Below are 14,486 nucleotides of genomic sequence, written 5' to 3' on the forward strand. Positions count from 1 at the left end.
AAAAATTATAAACATTACTAGAAAATAGTAGATCAGAAATATAATTCTGGTTGCGAGCGATGCAGAAATATATTAAGGAGCCGAATGAAAAACAAGATAACCCAAATACAATCATTTTGTATAATTTGAATTAAACATGCCTGCAACAGATCCGAAGAATCCACCTAGTGTTCCCCAAGGTTGGCTAGCTAAATATGACGATAAATATAAGGTTTTTTTCTACATTGATTTAAGGACCAAGAAGTCGCAATGGGAGGCACCTGCTGGTACATCTTTTGAGAAGTCTGCTCATGAGGTGCTGCCACCTCCCTACAGTCCTCATGAATCCAATTCTCCTCAGCCACCAATTCTGAATCAAACTAGGCCTAACCCTCAACAACAAGTTCCTTTCCAAGGATACGGACAGTCTCCACAGCAGTACGTGCAACAACTGCCGCAAAACCCACACATGAGTGGTATGGGTCTTGGTGGTGGCTTACTAGGCGGTATGCTTATAGGAAACATGATGAGAACAAGACGTCGGACCAGTTGTCCGCCCAGACGTCGTCGGAGATGCTAGTATTAAGGGTTCTTGCGTATATGTTTTTTTTTTCTTTATTCTTCCCATGGAATGGGCCTTTCTAATTTTCCTTCTTAATGCTAGCGGTATTGATATTGTATCTACAATACCGCCTCTAATGGCTACTTGGTCTGGTCTTCACCATGCTAACCATAGTACAGTTAACGTAGTAAACATATATTTCACAACCAATACACGTGATATATATGGTCCAGATTACGTAATCTGGTTTCTTGAAAAAATTCAACCAACCAAACTCTGAGAATTAATTATTAGTACTTCATACCTTAGGTGATTTAAAATACTTCAAATCGAAATACAAACACTATAGACTGCAATGAGATTTACCAGGGTATTGAGACAAGCGGAGGAAGTTTTAGTTAAGGCTGCAAGCGGTAACCCAACTGGTTTGACTGGTATTTACCAACATCCAAATCCAAGACCTGCATTAATCGCCTTATACAACCATACCTTAACTGTTTTAGATAAGAAATTCCCAAAGGAATCTGTTTACAAACAATCGATTGAAGCTTTAACTAAGAACAGATTAAAGATTGTCCAAGAAGAAGAGATTACAGAAAATATTGAAAATAAAATTGGAGGAGGTTTGATTGAAGAAATTATTATACAAGCACACGAAGAATTGGGTTTAGCCAATGAATTGAGTCTGTTGAAATGTTGGGAAGAATTAGAGGAAAAGCCATTAGATGATCAATGGGTTTACTTTGGTAAGAAGATCTAATTGAGATTTAGAGAATTGTAGAATAATAAGAATCAACAAAAGCGGAAAGCACATCCATCAACCTAGCATTACAGTTTATACTTTGGACTAAATTTTTCTTCATAGTGGTATGTATTTCTAGTTTCATTTATATTTAACGTATAGCAAATATAACAGTAATAATAAGGAAGTATGTAGTAGATATGCTTATTACGAACAATAAGAGGCTACAATTACGCAACAGCGTTATAGATCCCAATATTCAATTAATAAAGCTATAGTCATATTTAACGACATCTACGTGGATTGAATAACTTATATTCAAACCACTGAAAACAAGAATGACCAGGAAGTTCATAGTGGAAATACATGAATATAAACAAACAAAACTAAAACTCAGTGTCAAAAACATCATTTATTAAAGATAATTAACAGCAGTTAGATTTGAATGTATTAGGGGTTTGTGAAACATCAACTCCACCGCCAGATGTAGCAGTTTGGGCTCCTTCGGCATTGACGTGTTTTTCTTGGATAATACCTGCTAATTCGTAGAAAATTGGATCCACGTTTTCATTACTCTTTGCACTAGCTTCTAAGAATGGGATGTTTAATCTTGATGCCAATTCTTGGCCTTGTTCCTTTGAAATTTGTCTATTTTCTTCATCATCACACTTATTACCAACTAAAAATATCTGCGCATCTTCATTGGCATGTTGAGTCACAGTTTGGTACCAATTTTCAACATTTTCAAATGTCCTGGAATCAGTGACATCATATATCAATACAATACCCATGGCACCTCTGTAGTATGCCGTAGTAATAGTTCTAAAACGTTCTTGACCCGCGGTATCCCAAACCTGTAACTTGATCTTTTTACCATTACTTTCAATGGTTCTGATCTTAAAATCAATACCGATGGTAGTAATGAATGATGGATTGAACTTATCCTCAACGAATCTTAACAATAAACACGATTTGCCAACTCCTGAATCTCCGACTAACAATAACTTCATGATCATATCGTATGATCTAGATGGGGCTCTACCACTCATGCTGTACTTTCTATTTTATATTATTTAAGTATACTGGTTTTGTAACCTAAGATAACTAAGATATAGCTAATAGATGATTTATAGTAATGAATATAACTTCTTATCAACTATGCTGGAATGCTATACGATCCAAATGAGAATGGCAAGCTCATAGAATTTATTATCAAAGCCGATGAAAGTAGTGCGCAGACAGAAATAATGTCTATTGTACGATCAGGTTTGGTGTCAAACTATATTAACTCTAAACTAACAATATAAAGGGAATGATCACATGTAGACCAGCAGAACTCTGGTAAAAATGGTTCTAATTATACAGACATTTACAAGAATACTTCAGCATTGATTTCAACAGATGAAGCGGCGTATGGAATTTCAAAATTTCCCATAACTTCTGGATGCAAGACACCAATAGCACCAATATGTTGTTCCTTGGAACCATCACCAGCTCTGAAGAAAACCTTAGCACCTCTTCCAGGGAAGAAAGTTGGATTTTCATCATCTTGCTCGATCCAGTAACCTCTTTCAGTGGACTCCTTTGGGTTTTCTAACCAAGAAGTTCTCATGGTTTGCATGATTTTACCTAATAAACCTTGGACAAATTCGAAACCAGAAGTCTTACCAGCGTAAATAGCACACCAATTACGTTGATTGAAAGCACCTCTTTCTAACTCAGGATTCTTCAAAACAATATCACCAGCTTCAAAGACTTTGATTGGTAAAGAGTGCTTTCTGTTTTCCTTAACAGTCTTCAAAAGACCAGGCACTAAGGTGGTTCTAACGACTTGGTACTCGACTGTCTTTGGATTTTCTAATTTGACAGCAGTAGTGTTATCATCTTTAGTTCTTAAAAACTTGAAGTTTTCATCGTGCGAACATAAGGTTAAAGGCAATACTTCCAAATAACCAGCTTGAGCACTGGCGATTCTTAATATGTCACCAACCTTGTTCACTGGTAATGGAGCGGCAACGAAAGATTCACCCTTAGCCTTGGTCTTAGCTAAATTATTGTAACCATAAGCAATAGCTGCGTCTTCCATAATATCACATTGATGCAAAATGTCAGGTCTAGTTATAGGAATTCCAATATCAAGCAAGTCTTTCTTTGAAGAAGGTTTAGCTTGTAATGACATTCTCTTTAACAAGTCAGAGATTTCTTGGCCACTTAAATCTAAACCTACACAAGAATTGATATATGGAATTTCAGCTTCAAAAGGTCTTACTGAGATATTTGGTGTTATACGGTCTTGTTTGTTATGCTCAGATTTTATTTCAATTGGTTCTATTTCGAATGGTACCTTACAGTAACCTGCAAACATGGCAACCAATTGATTAATGACGATTTCAGTCTTGGTTTTATCAGTACCAGTGACGTCAATGAAAATATTTCTTGTTTGAGCAGAAATTTTGGAATGATTAGAATTGATGATAGGTGGTAATGAACAAACAGTTCTGTTGGCATCAAAGATGACAGGATATACTGGTGAGTCTTTAATGATATGTAAGTATTTTCCTACATGCTTATCCTTTTCGTAGAATTCCATCAATTGATTTCCATCCATTTCTTTCTCTTGGTTTAATGGAATGAACTTGATTTCTGAGGGTGGTAAGGCTTCGTATGTGAATGGAGGGGTAAGAGTGTCCAAATCATGGGTACCTATAGCCACCAAAGTCCTATTACGACATAAGTTGGTATGTAATTTGTCTTGTAAAGCAAGGAATGAATCATAACGTCTCTCATCAAGTTGAACATTTCTCAAAATGGCAGAGGCTGCGTATGGACGGATCTGCTCGGTAGACTTGTGGATAGTTAAAGAAATTTCTGGCTTTGATGGGTTTAATTTAAAGTCTGGAGACAGTTTCTTACCTAAGAACTCGTTTAAAGCTTGAGCAATACCTTCGATACATAACATATCATATCTATTTGCTGGAACTTCAATCTTGAATTGTGGTCTTTCATCACCCTTACATTCTTCAGTAGTATCCTCATCTAATTCAATACCGAATTCGAAACATAATTCGTCGAATTCTTCAGTAGTGTATGATCTACCTAGTAAATCAAAAAGATCTTCTTTATCAACTGGAATAGTAGGCATTTTATCTGAACCTGGTTGTGTAGCTACTAGTTATAATTCACAACTTTTCATCGTGAGTCAAGATATAATTTTTTAATTTTCGCCGTATACATACTCGTAAATACTGCGGATAAATTTTATAGCGTAAATAAGAGTATTGATTCAATATAAACCATAATATATATATATATAATGCAATTACTATAAGTTAATCCTTCGTACCCGAGTCGACGTCTTTTTTCACTCCAAACTTATTGGCCAAAGAACTTACTACACTTGTCGACTTTTCTTCTTCTTCAATTTCTTCATTGAGCTTCGTAGGCTTTACAGAAGTATCAACTTCCTTCCTCAATGATTCCAAGATCTTTGGATCTTCTTCTGCAAGACGTTCGACATTGTTTGCCTCTTCAAGCAAGGCAGTAACATCAAAAATTGGATTATTGGTTTGAGTGTCAGGCTGATTCAGTTCTTCGGACGGATCGGTATATGGTTCACTCTTTTCTGTACCTTTAGACTTACCTTCACCGTATACATTCCACCAATCCTTTTGGTTCGGCCTGAAGAAATTTTTCCAAGTTTTCTTCTTGCTTTCTTCTGTATCCATTTCTTCCTTCATCTTTGCTCGTGCTTCATCGAACTCATCGATCAACTTCCTTTGTCTTTCCTTTTGTTCAGGGTCGGGTTCTTCAATTTCGGCGAACTCTTCGCTCAAAATTTCCCAATTAATTGCTTTCAAAATCTTAGGGATAGCTTTTCTATAAGCCATATGTCCTTCCACGATATCAGTACAATCAATGTTCTCTATTCCGTATACGCTCTCTATTGGAGATAAGCCTGCAACTGACAGAATACCTCCTCCAGTAGCTCTAAATAAATACCCTAGAATCCAATCTCTTTTTGAAAATCCGTTAACAAACCTTCCACTAACGACAGACCTAGCTAGTCCAAGTTGATCATTCTTAATTGCAATTGGACAACCTAATATAATGACATTTTCAATCAAGCCGTATCCACCACGTTTGGCTAACTCTATTAAGCATGAATAAATTAAACGTGCACCTAATGAAAACCCTACTAAAGTTATAGGTCTGACACCCATATTACCGGATATCAAAGTATCTGCTAATATTTTTCCACCCTTCCAAGCCCTATCCAAGGACACATTCCAGGGGTTATCAAGTAAGTATGTCAATTTTGATAAAGCCATGGGGACTTGGATCGCAGCCATTAATGTTGATAAAATCGTCGCTCCAAGAATTTGTTGGATGGAAGTACTCAAAGCTTCACTAGCTAATATACCAATAGTTTGGCCCATAGACTGTAACATTTCTGGCTCCCAAAGAAGAGAGAACATATCACCCATAACAGGATCAACTGTCGAGAACGGCAACCTTACATCATCCATTTTACCATTCATCCACCCACTGACTGTAATAATCAAATTTGTTCTCTTTGTATTGTATAAGGGTTTTAGTTCAAACGTATGAACATCACCCAATCTTCTTGCACCTGCTTTTGACCCAACCTTGGCCCCCGTTAGAACTCCTCCAGTGGTGATAATAGCACTACCACCAACTCCTGCTAAGAAACCGCTAGTACCTGTAATGCCAACTGTTGTTAATCCTGTTGCAATACCCATCCCAATAACTGGTGCCAATAATCCGGCTGAGAGACCAATTGCAAGAGATCCACCTAAAGTGGCAAGGCCAATATAAGCATATCTCTTTTTCTTGTTTTTCTTTATGTACTTTTCTATGAATTGTCTATCATTCAATTTCTCATCCTTATTTTCAATTGATTTACTATTTGTATCCATTTCCAAACTTTCAATCAAACGACGTTCAAATTGAAGGATTTCTAAATGTGATATACCCATTTTTTCAGCAAACATAACCAATAATGAACGCGATCTACTATCATAATAGCCATCACTTAACAACAAAAGTAATAAGTCACATATAATTGTCCATCTTAGATCAACAGTCACTTCAGTATTGTCACATATTTCAGTTTTTACATTATTTGAATCATCAATCTCGCGTTCTTGAGTTTGCTTTTGCTGTGAAGTAGATTTAATGGTTTCTGTTTGGTTTAGGCTATTGCATAAATCAGCAACTTCAACACCATGCTTGCTTAGATTCTCAATCATGTCTTGTTCATCCTTACTTAAATTCATATGCTCATATAGTTTGGACATTATATACATCGTCCAGTTTGCAAAGTTACGCTGGCCTAAACTTAATTCTTTTGCTACCCTGTTAGACGTTGATTGTTTAATTTTCGCTAACTCAGTAGCCATATCGACCGCTATTAATTTAGTAGTACCAACATATGCAAATTTTTGGCCATCTGTCAACATATTTCTCATTGTTTGTAAGGTTTCATTCGAGTCTAAATTATCATCATCCTCATATTCAGAATTTTCTTCGTCAGATGCATATTCCAAGTCTTCTTTAAGATATGCCGCTGCTTCTGTATTTTTATTTATCTCTCTCCTATTTTGAAACAAAAAATCAGTCTTCTTATCGAGCTCTGCATATTTGGCAACCTGTTCTTCTGTATCGATCTTCGTGTACCCACGAGCATCAAATTTGACCTTTGACGGATCAAATTCACTCGCATGTTCGTACTCGAGTTCCCCTTTGTCATTATAATAGTCTATCTCTGTAATTGTTTTCATTGATTTCCAATCAGACGTTTTCATATCAAAGAAGTCATTCTCAGAATCCTCAGCCTTCTTTCCAACCTCATCTACCTTATCTTTGTCAGTTTCGAAAGCACCATTATCAAGTATATTTATATTGGGCGATATTATCTTCTCTGAAACAAAATTAGAATCATTCGTGCTGTTCTTCTGGTCAACTGACAGCAAGTCAAATTCCACATAGCTGTTCTCTGGGGTTGCCTCACGCTCAAGTCTTTCATCTATATTAGGGCGGTTATGAGTTTCTTCTTCAATGCTCTCATTCGAGACGTTTGCAGGCAAACTGGGCAATACTGAGATGCTTGTTCTTGATCCGATATTTGATCTTGATCGTGTTGGGGTGTTGGAGCTGTACACTGAATGGGCAGTTCCTAGTGAATCAGCACTCGGCGTTCGTTTAAAATCCATCGCTTTTTCTAAAATAGATAATGAAATGCAATGTACTCTAATATAGATGCTGATATCATTTAATATATATGAAATATCAATTTAAAGAAGGAATGGTATCTTCGTTAAAAGTAGAGGCTGATGAGTAGCTGATATCGCTATGCAATCACATGACTTGGGATTGGTAAATATTCCGGCACTAGAATAGATAGATGTATACATTAAACCTACAGGAACAGTAAAGATCCCTGGAGTACACAGACCCTTGTCCAAGTGAAGTGCTTGAACTTTAGTGACTACATTTGTCCAAATTCCAGGTATATTGAGCTTATTCCAAAGAAGGCACATGAAGACTCGGAATTAACATACAAGGTTAAACAAGTTATAATGTTTGATATTGCCCCAGCAGTTGGTTTCTACAATCGAAATAAACATAATGTAAATATGTTTGCAACATGGTTTTACTCAAAGCGCCCATTAGCCAAATGACCGTTCGCAGAGTCCAGGAATATGTTGCTACGAGCCAAGTGGCCGAGCAACAACCACTGATATGGCCACCTCCGAAGAAGTGGTCAGAGATCAGTGTGAGCTCAAGGCCGACCCGCCTGCTATACAACCCGTCGACGGAGCTGCTCTGTTCCATAACTCCTAAAAGCTTCGCCAAAATGCAACACTCCATATTCTCAGTTCCCTAACACCTAGTCTGCTGAAAACTATCGCTCAACCCCCGAAGGAGGACCAACAGCCACCTCAAACGTTAAAACGGCATTAGGGAATGTTAACCACGAAGATTAACTAGAAAATACAAAGGTACAATTTGAACTTTAAAACTTGCTTCTCGAGCGCCGAACTGCTACGGAAAACGACTACAGTTATACAAAGATAACCCGAAGATTTAATCCTTGCATTATACTGAGTGCCCACCGTAACACAGGTTGATGAATTAGTTAAAGAAAGAAACTAAAATGAAAAATCTTCGAAAATCTCACTTCTTTTTATACTCGCATACTACAATTTTTTTCGGAATACAAGCCGCACAACAGATGAGACTTACCCGCAAGTCAATCTAGTATATCCATACAATAGGGCTTTTTAACAACCTTTAAACATTTTTAAGGCATACACCGGGTATATAGGATTGTCTTTGAAGAATGAGTAGAAGAATAGCTAGATCACAAGCCAGGAAGCTTGAAGAGGCCGAAGAAAGAGAAGAAGAGGAAACAAAAGATGTTGAAAGTCGCTCAGATGCGATGCCATTTCAATCCAAATATTCTATGGAACCATCTAAAATTATAGATTTGTTTGAAACCTCGTTTAAAAACATTCTTGATTCGGAAGATTTGCAACAGCATATTCAAAATGTGAAAGGAGACTTGTACAATAGAGATTATATGTCAGCATTTGGCAATGACGATAAAAGATTTGCGTACGCATCTCGATGGACTCCTGCGAGGGCTTTGTCGTATGCATCGTTATTTGGGACATTACAGCCTATAAGACAGTTGTTAGAATGCCCAGAAGGTGATAAAAGGGTTTTGTGTGTAGGTGGTGGTGCTGCGTCAGAATTGGTTGGATTGGCAGCTGTTTTTTGTAGGTTGAAAGAATATTGTTCAACCTCAAACTCATCCTTGACGTTGGATATTATTGATATTGCAGATTGGTCAGCAATTGTAGGAAGATTAACCAACTATGTTAAGGAGAATTGGATATATAATGCTGCAGGATTCAATACAAACTTCATACACGATGACATTTTGACTGCAAATGTAGCAGAATTAGATTATCCAAAGTTAGATTTAATCACATTGCTATTCACAACCAATGAGCTTTTCTGTGAAAAAAGGGCACAAACCGTAAAATTTTTACAGTCTTTGAATACCCATTGTCAGAAGGGATGCTACTTGTTGATTGCCGAAAGTGCTGGGTCGTACTCCAACATAACCATAGGGACAAAAAAATTTCCAGTTCAATTCTTAATTGACATGATTCTTATAGGTAAGCCAGGTGAGAATAATGGTAGCTGGGAAATAGTACAACAAAGTGAAAGTTGTTGGTATAGAGTAAACAAAAAAGAAATAGATTATACGATGAAGTTGGAAAATATGAGATTTTTCTATAGACTATACAAGAAGAAATAGTCCGAACCATACACTTGATTAACTTAGCATTTATTTTCTGACAATCCATATTCCTTTAATAATCCGCCAAAAAGCATGTTCTGCTGCTATCAACATATATCTTGCATTTTATAACAAACGTAGCGCTACCTGGTAATATTTGACATAGACGCGTTAATATCGTTAATATAATTCAATCAGTCGATAAAGTCATACTGGGCTTCGTGACTCTTTACTGTCTATTATGTTCTTATTTTAATATCTTATTAGATCTTTAACTTCGAAATATCATTTTCAAGGTTATCGGTATCACCATTTGACTTGGCCTCCTTTGATTTTCTTTCCGGGTCCAATTTTTCTGGCTTCTTAGTATCCTTTTCTGCTTCTGCGTCCCTTATTTCTTCAGCTAACTTTTCTGACGCCTTGGTTAAGGAGTTCTTAGAAGTTTCTTTATCATCCCGCTTATCATCAATAGAATATGTATTCTCAAATAAAACCTTATTTTTATCTATCAATTCATCTAACTCTTCACTCCAGCCTAACAATTCTGCCAAGATGACTGCTGCTTCGTCACAATCAGAAATAGCTAAAACATCGGTCTTCCGTTTACCATGTTTAAAATCACCAACTACTTCATTATTAATAAGCAACCTAAGCGACTTGCTTGTAACTTCTGCCGGTAATGAAGCAAACGGATATACTGTCAATGATGTACCAGCCACTATGGCAATTTCAACCTCATCTGCATCTTCATCCCAGGTATCAAAAAACTTCACAGGCAATGCTTCTCCAAAAAAAACTATATCAGGTTTTACATAACCGCCACATTCGTTGCATGTTGGAATTCCATCGTTAACCAGTTTATCAGACATTTGTTTTTTAAACTCTTCTGTTGACATTTCTAACGAGCATTCAATACAATGATTTCTGGCGAAAGAACCATGGGCTTCCACTATATATTCATCTTCAATACCTGCAACTCTTTCTAATGTATCAATATTCTGTGTATAAACTCTCTTTAACAACTTCTTCTCCTGGAAAAGTCTTAGTAAGTAATGAAACTTTGTAGGCATAAACTTTCCGGGATAAAGCCCATGAGCTAATGTATAAAATGCCTTGGGATTTTCTTTGAAATAATCAATATCAAAGACAGCTTCAGCATATGGTAAGTCTAGCTTAGCCAAATTGGAGTATAGCCCAGTATCTGGACTTCTAAAATCTGGTATACCTGCCGCTGTGGAGATTCCAGCCCCTTCAAAAAACGTCACCTTTTTATCACCAGACTGTATTGCCTTGACTATGGGTCCCAATATCTTCGCTATTTGGGTCATTGGCTTACGATGTATCACTAGGACTTTCTACCTGCTTTAGATGTTATCTAAATTAATCAAATCGATGTAATGTCTTCTTTGGAAGGTTTATCAATGCCTCACGTGAAATTCATGAAATGGCGGCAACTAGGTCGAGTTGAAAAATGGTGTACTATGTGAAATAGCTTACTGCTTTAATCCTTTAAACACATTGCAGAACTCCAAAAATGAAGGTATGTTGCTCTATTTTAAATGCAATTATGGAACTAAATACTAACATTGTATCAGCAAAGAATTACAGGTTTGGATCTTCAAATAATAACTGCGGAGCTCTCGAAAGAGATTTTGAACTATCGTTTGCAAAATATTTACAATGTAGCTAGTTCGTCTCGTCAATTTTTACTCAAATTCTCCATTCCAGATTCCAAAAAAGTGGTGGTCTTGGATTGTGGAAATAAGCTCCATTTAACGGAATTTGACCGACCAACTACCCAAACGCCATCCAACTTCGTCACCAAATTGAGAAAGCATTTGAAGACTAGGCGCTTATCCCAAATTAAGCAAATTGGTAACGATAGGGTCTTGGTATTTGAATTCAGCGATGGTTTATTCTACTTAGTTTTAGAATTCTTCAGTGCCGGTAATATATTATTGTTAGATCAAGATAGAAAGATTTTGTCTTTACAGAGGATGGTGAGTGATAAAGGTGGCAACGATAGATACGCAGTTAATGAGATTTACAAGATGTTCGATGATTCATTGTTCAAATCAGATTTTAATTATGAACGCAAGTTGTATTCAAAAGAACAAGTTCAAGAGTGGATAAAATCACAAAGGGATAAATTAGAGCAGAGGAATCAAGATGGCAAGAAGAAAAATAAAGTTTTTTCCATCCATAAATTATTATTTGTTAATTCTAGTCATCTCTCTAGTGACTTAGTTCTACTCAATTTACTAAAGAAAGGCATACAGTCTTCGGCAAGTTGTTTTGAGTTTGAAAATGATGATGCAAAGTTGGATTTAATTATTAAAGCATTAGACGAAGCTGAAAGTGACTACATTAATTTATTGGAGAAATCAGAAGATGGAATTACAGGATATATTGTCAGTAAAAAGAATCTTCTGTATAATCCTGATAATGAAGATTCCACAAATGATTTAGAATATATCATGGATGAATTTTATCCATATAAGCCTTATAAATCTGATCTGGATAATTATAAATTTACAGAAATACAGGGTTATAATAAAACTATGGATTCCTTTTTTTCAACTATTGAGTCTACTAAATATGCATTAAGAATTGATCAACAGAAACAACAAGCAACAAAAAGATTAGACCATGCTCGTGATGAAAGAGATAAACAAATTCAATCTTTGCTTGCACAGCAACAACTGAATATAAAAAAAGGAGATACAATAATGTACTATGCTGATTTAGTAGATCAGTGTAAGGAATCAGTTGTGAAATTAATTGATCAGCAAATGGATTGGACCAATATTGAAAGTCTTATTGAATTAGAACAATCAAGAGGTAATGCAATTGCTAAGATGATTAACTTGCCTTTGAATTTGAAGGAGAACAAAATCAACTTGCATCTTCCAGACATGGATGAAGAAAACGAAGCATCGAGCGCATCTGATTCCAATTCTGATTCTGATTCTGATAGCTCTAGTGATGAATCTGAGCTGGATTCTGATTCTGATTCTGACTCTGATTCTGATTCTGATTCTGATTCTAAGGCAACCCCAGCAGCAAAGTCTAAAGTAAAGAAGGTAAAAAGCAGAGACAAACCCAAAAAATCCAAAGTCTCTGTTTGGATTGATATTTCATTATCTCCTTTTGCAAATGCAAGACTGTACTTTGAAAGCAAGAAGTCAGCGGAGAGTAAGCAAATTAAAGTTGAAAAGAGTACTGAATTTGCATTAAAGAACGCGAAAAGGAAGATTGAACAAGATTTAAACAATAAGTTGAAAAACGAAAATGATTCTTTGAAACATATCAGACCGAAGTATTGGTTCGAGAAATTTTTATGGTTTGTATCAAGTGAAGGATATTTGTGTTTGGCTGGTAGAGATAATTCTCAAGTTGATATGATATATTATAGACATTTTAATGATAATGATTATTTCGTATCATCGGATATTGAAGGCTCTTTAAAAGTGTTCATCAAAAATCCTTTCAAAGGCGAGGGTATTCCACCTTCTACATTAATGCAAGCAGGAATATTTGCCATCTCTGCTTCTTCTGCGTGGAATGGTAAAGTTACAACGTCTGCTTGGTTATTGCATGGTACTGAAATCTCTAAGAAAGATTTCGATGGTAGTCTAGTATCATCCGGAAACTTTAATTACAAGGCTAAGAAGACTTACCTTCCACCATGCCAACTCGTTATGGGATTTGGGTTCTATTGGTTAGGTGATGAAGAATCGACTAAAAAGTATAGAGAAGCTAGGAATTCGAGAGAACAAGAACACGGTTTGAAAATTGTAATGGATAACAAAAAGCAGGATCTCGAACAATCTTCAAAATCTCTGAATAATATTCAATCTAATTCCAGCGAAGTGAATAAGGAGGAAAATATTTTGACTAAAGAAGATTCCGAACCTTCTAAAGAAGAAACCACGATTAAACCAGCTTCAGAATCTAAAGAGGGTAAAAAGAGATTGAGTGCTAAAGAAAGGAAAATTTTACGTAAAGGCAAAGACCTTAAAGCGTCTGAAAATGACGATACCGAAGAGGAGGTTTTTGATCCGATCGAACAAGAAATGAAGAACTTGAAGCTTGAAGAAACAAAAAAGAAGACAGCGGAGCCATCCTCTCAAAAGCCACCTAACGTGAGAGGTAAAAATCAAAGATGAAGAAAATTGCAGCCAAGTATGCTGATCAAGATGAAGAAGAAAGAAGAATTAGAATGGAAGCATTAGGAACGTTGAAACAAGTCGAGGCAGAAAAGCAGAAACAAATTGATGAAGACAAGAATAAGGAACTGAAAAATAAATATACCAACGAAGCTTTGAATGCTGAGAGACGTAAAAATCAAGAAGAAAGAGAGTATAGAAAATACATTATGGAGGAGACAAATGAAGATGAATCAAGTATTGTTAACTACTTGGAAATTCTTGATTCTTTCATATCTAAGCCACAGGCAGATGATTGTTTAGTAAATCTTGTTCCGGTTTTTGCGCCATGGTCTTCCTTGACTAAATTCAAGTATAAGGTTAAAATTCAGCCTGGAAGTGGAAAGAAAGGGAAGTGCATTAACGATACATTGAATTATTTCGCAAATCGTAAAATGGACCCTTCTCATACTGATACTGATTTAGACTGGGAAAATGAAAGAGATATTTTAAAAGGTACCAAGCCTAATGATCTAATGGGTGTATTTACGGTTAGTAAGGTTAAGTTGATGTTACCTGGTGGACAAGATAAGGCTGCTAAAAACGCTCCTGCAAAAAGAGGTAAGAGATAAACGTGCTAATTAAATCAAAACCAGGTTACTGTATATATCTTAAATAGCAAACTAATCATCATCATTACTCAAAGTTCATGGCCTTCCGTAA

General features: G+C 36.1%; 9 protein-coding genes across 9 annotated transcripts; 5 read left to right on the forward strand and 4 right to left on the reverse strand.

Moving 5' to 3' along the window:
- Positions 1-136: 136 nt before the first annotated feature.
- IFU5 (WW domain-containing protein IFU5) lies at positions 137-559 on the forward strand (the record flags this gene model as incomplete). The annotated part of the gene is made up of 1 exon (XM_015610881.1): positions 137-559. The coding sequence occupies one exon, from the start codon at positions 137-139 to the stop codon at positions 557-559; it is 423 nt and encodes a 140-aa protein (XP_015468245.1).
- A 337-nt stretch (positions 560-896) lies between these two features.
- Positions 897-1,301, forward strand: MCI4 (Mci4p; the record flags this gene model as incomplete). Its single annotated transcript, XM_015610882.1, has 1 exon — positions 897-1,301. One exon carries the CDS (start codon positions 897-899, stop codon positions 1,299-1,301), a length of 405 nt encoding a protein of 134 aa, XP_015468246.1.
- Positions 1,302-1,708: 407 nt separating this feature from the next.
- SEC4 (Rab family GTPase) lies at positions 1,709-2,332 on the reverse strand (the record flags this gene model as incomplete). Its single annotated transcript, XM_015610883.1, has 1 exon — positions 1,709-2,332. One exon carries the CDS (start codon positions 2,330-2,332, stop codon positions 1,709-1,711), a length of 624 nt encoding a protein of 207 aa, XP_015468247.1.
- A 320-nt stretch (positions 2,333-2,652) lies between these two features.
- Positions 2,653-4,425, reverse strand: FRS1 (phenylalanine--tRNA ligase subunit beta; the record flags this gene model as incomplete). Its single annotated transcript, XM_015610884.1, has 1 exon — positions 2,653-4,425. One exon carries the CDS (start codon positions 4,423-4,425, stop codon positions 2,653-2,655), a length of 1,773 nt encoding a protein of 590 aa, XP_015468248.1.
- Positions 4,426-4,612: 187 nt separating this feature from the next.
- On the reverse strand, positions 4,613-7,516 carry AC631_02055 (uncharacterized protein; the record flags this gene model as incomplete). The annotated part of the gene is made up of 1 exon (XM_015610885.1): positions 4,613-7,516. One exon carries the CDS (start codon positions 7,514-7,516, stop codon positions 4,613-4,615), a length of 2,904 nt encoding a protein of 967 aa, XP_015468249.1.
- A 1,130-nt stretch (positions 7,517-8,646) lies between these two features.
- Positions 8,647-9,633, forward strand: AC631_02056 (25S rRNA (uracil2843-N3)-methyltransferase; the record flags this gene model as incomplete). Its single annotated transcript, XM_015610886.1, has 1 exon — positions 8,647-9,633. The coding sequence occupies one exon, from the start codon at positions 8,647-8,649 to the stop codon at positions 9,631-9,633; it is 987 nt and encodes a 328-aa protein (XP_015468250.1).
- Positions 9,634-9,878: 245 nt separating this feature from the next.
- Positions 9,879-10,943, reverse strand: HST2 (histone deacetylase; the record flags this gene model as incomplete). Its single annotated transcript, XM_015610887.1, has 1 exon — positions 9,879-10,943. The coding sequence occupies one exon, from the start codon at positions 10,941-10,943 to the stop codon at positions 9,879-9,881; it is 1,065 nt and encodes a 354-aa protein (XP_015468251.1).
- Positions 10,944-11,149: 206 nt separating this feature from the next.
- Positions 11,150-13,784, forward strand: AC631_02058 (uncharacterized protein; the record flags this gene model as incomplete). Its single annotated transcript, XM_015610888.1, has 2 exons — positions 11,150-11,155; positions 11,211-13,784. The coding sequence occupies 2 exons, from the start codon at positions 11,150-11,152 to the stop codon at positions 13,782-13,784; spliced, it is 2,580 nt and encodes an 859-aa protein (XP_015468252.1).
- A 53-nt stretch (positions 13,785-13,837) lies between these two features.
- AC631_02059 (uncharacterized protein) lies at positions 13,838-14,395 on the forward strand (the record flags this gene model as incomplete). The annotated part of the gene is made up of 1 exon (XM_015610889.1): positions 13,838-14,395. The coding sequence occupies one exon, from the start codon at positions 13,838-13,840 to the stop codon at positions 14,393-14,395; it is 558 nt and encodes a 185-aa protein (XP_015468253.1).
- Between the last annotated feature and the right edge of the window lie 91 nt (positions 14,396-14,486).

This window comes from Debaryomyces fabryi (assembly GCF_001447935.2).
Source record: "Debaryomyces fabryi strain CBS 789 chromosome Unknown contig00033, whole genome shotgun sequence".
Lineage (NCBI taxonomy): Eukaryota > Fungi > Ascomycota > Pichiomycetes > Serinales > Debaryomycetaceae > Debaryomyces > Debaryomyces fabryi.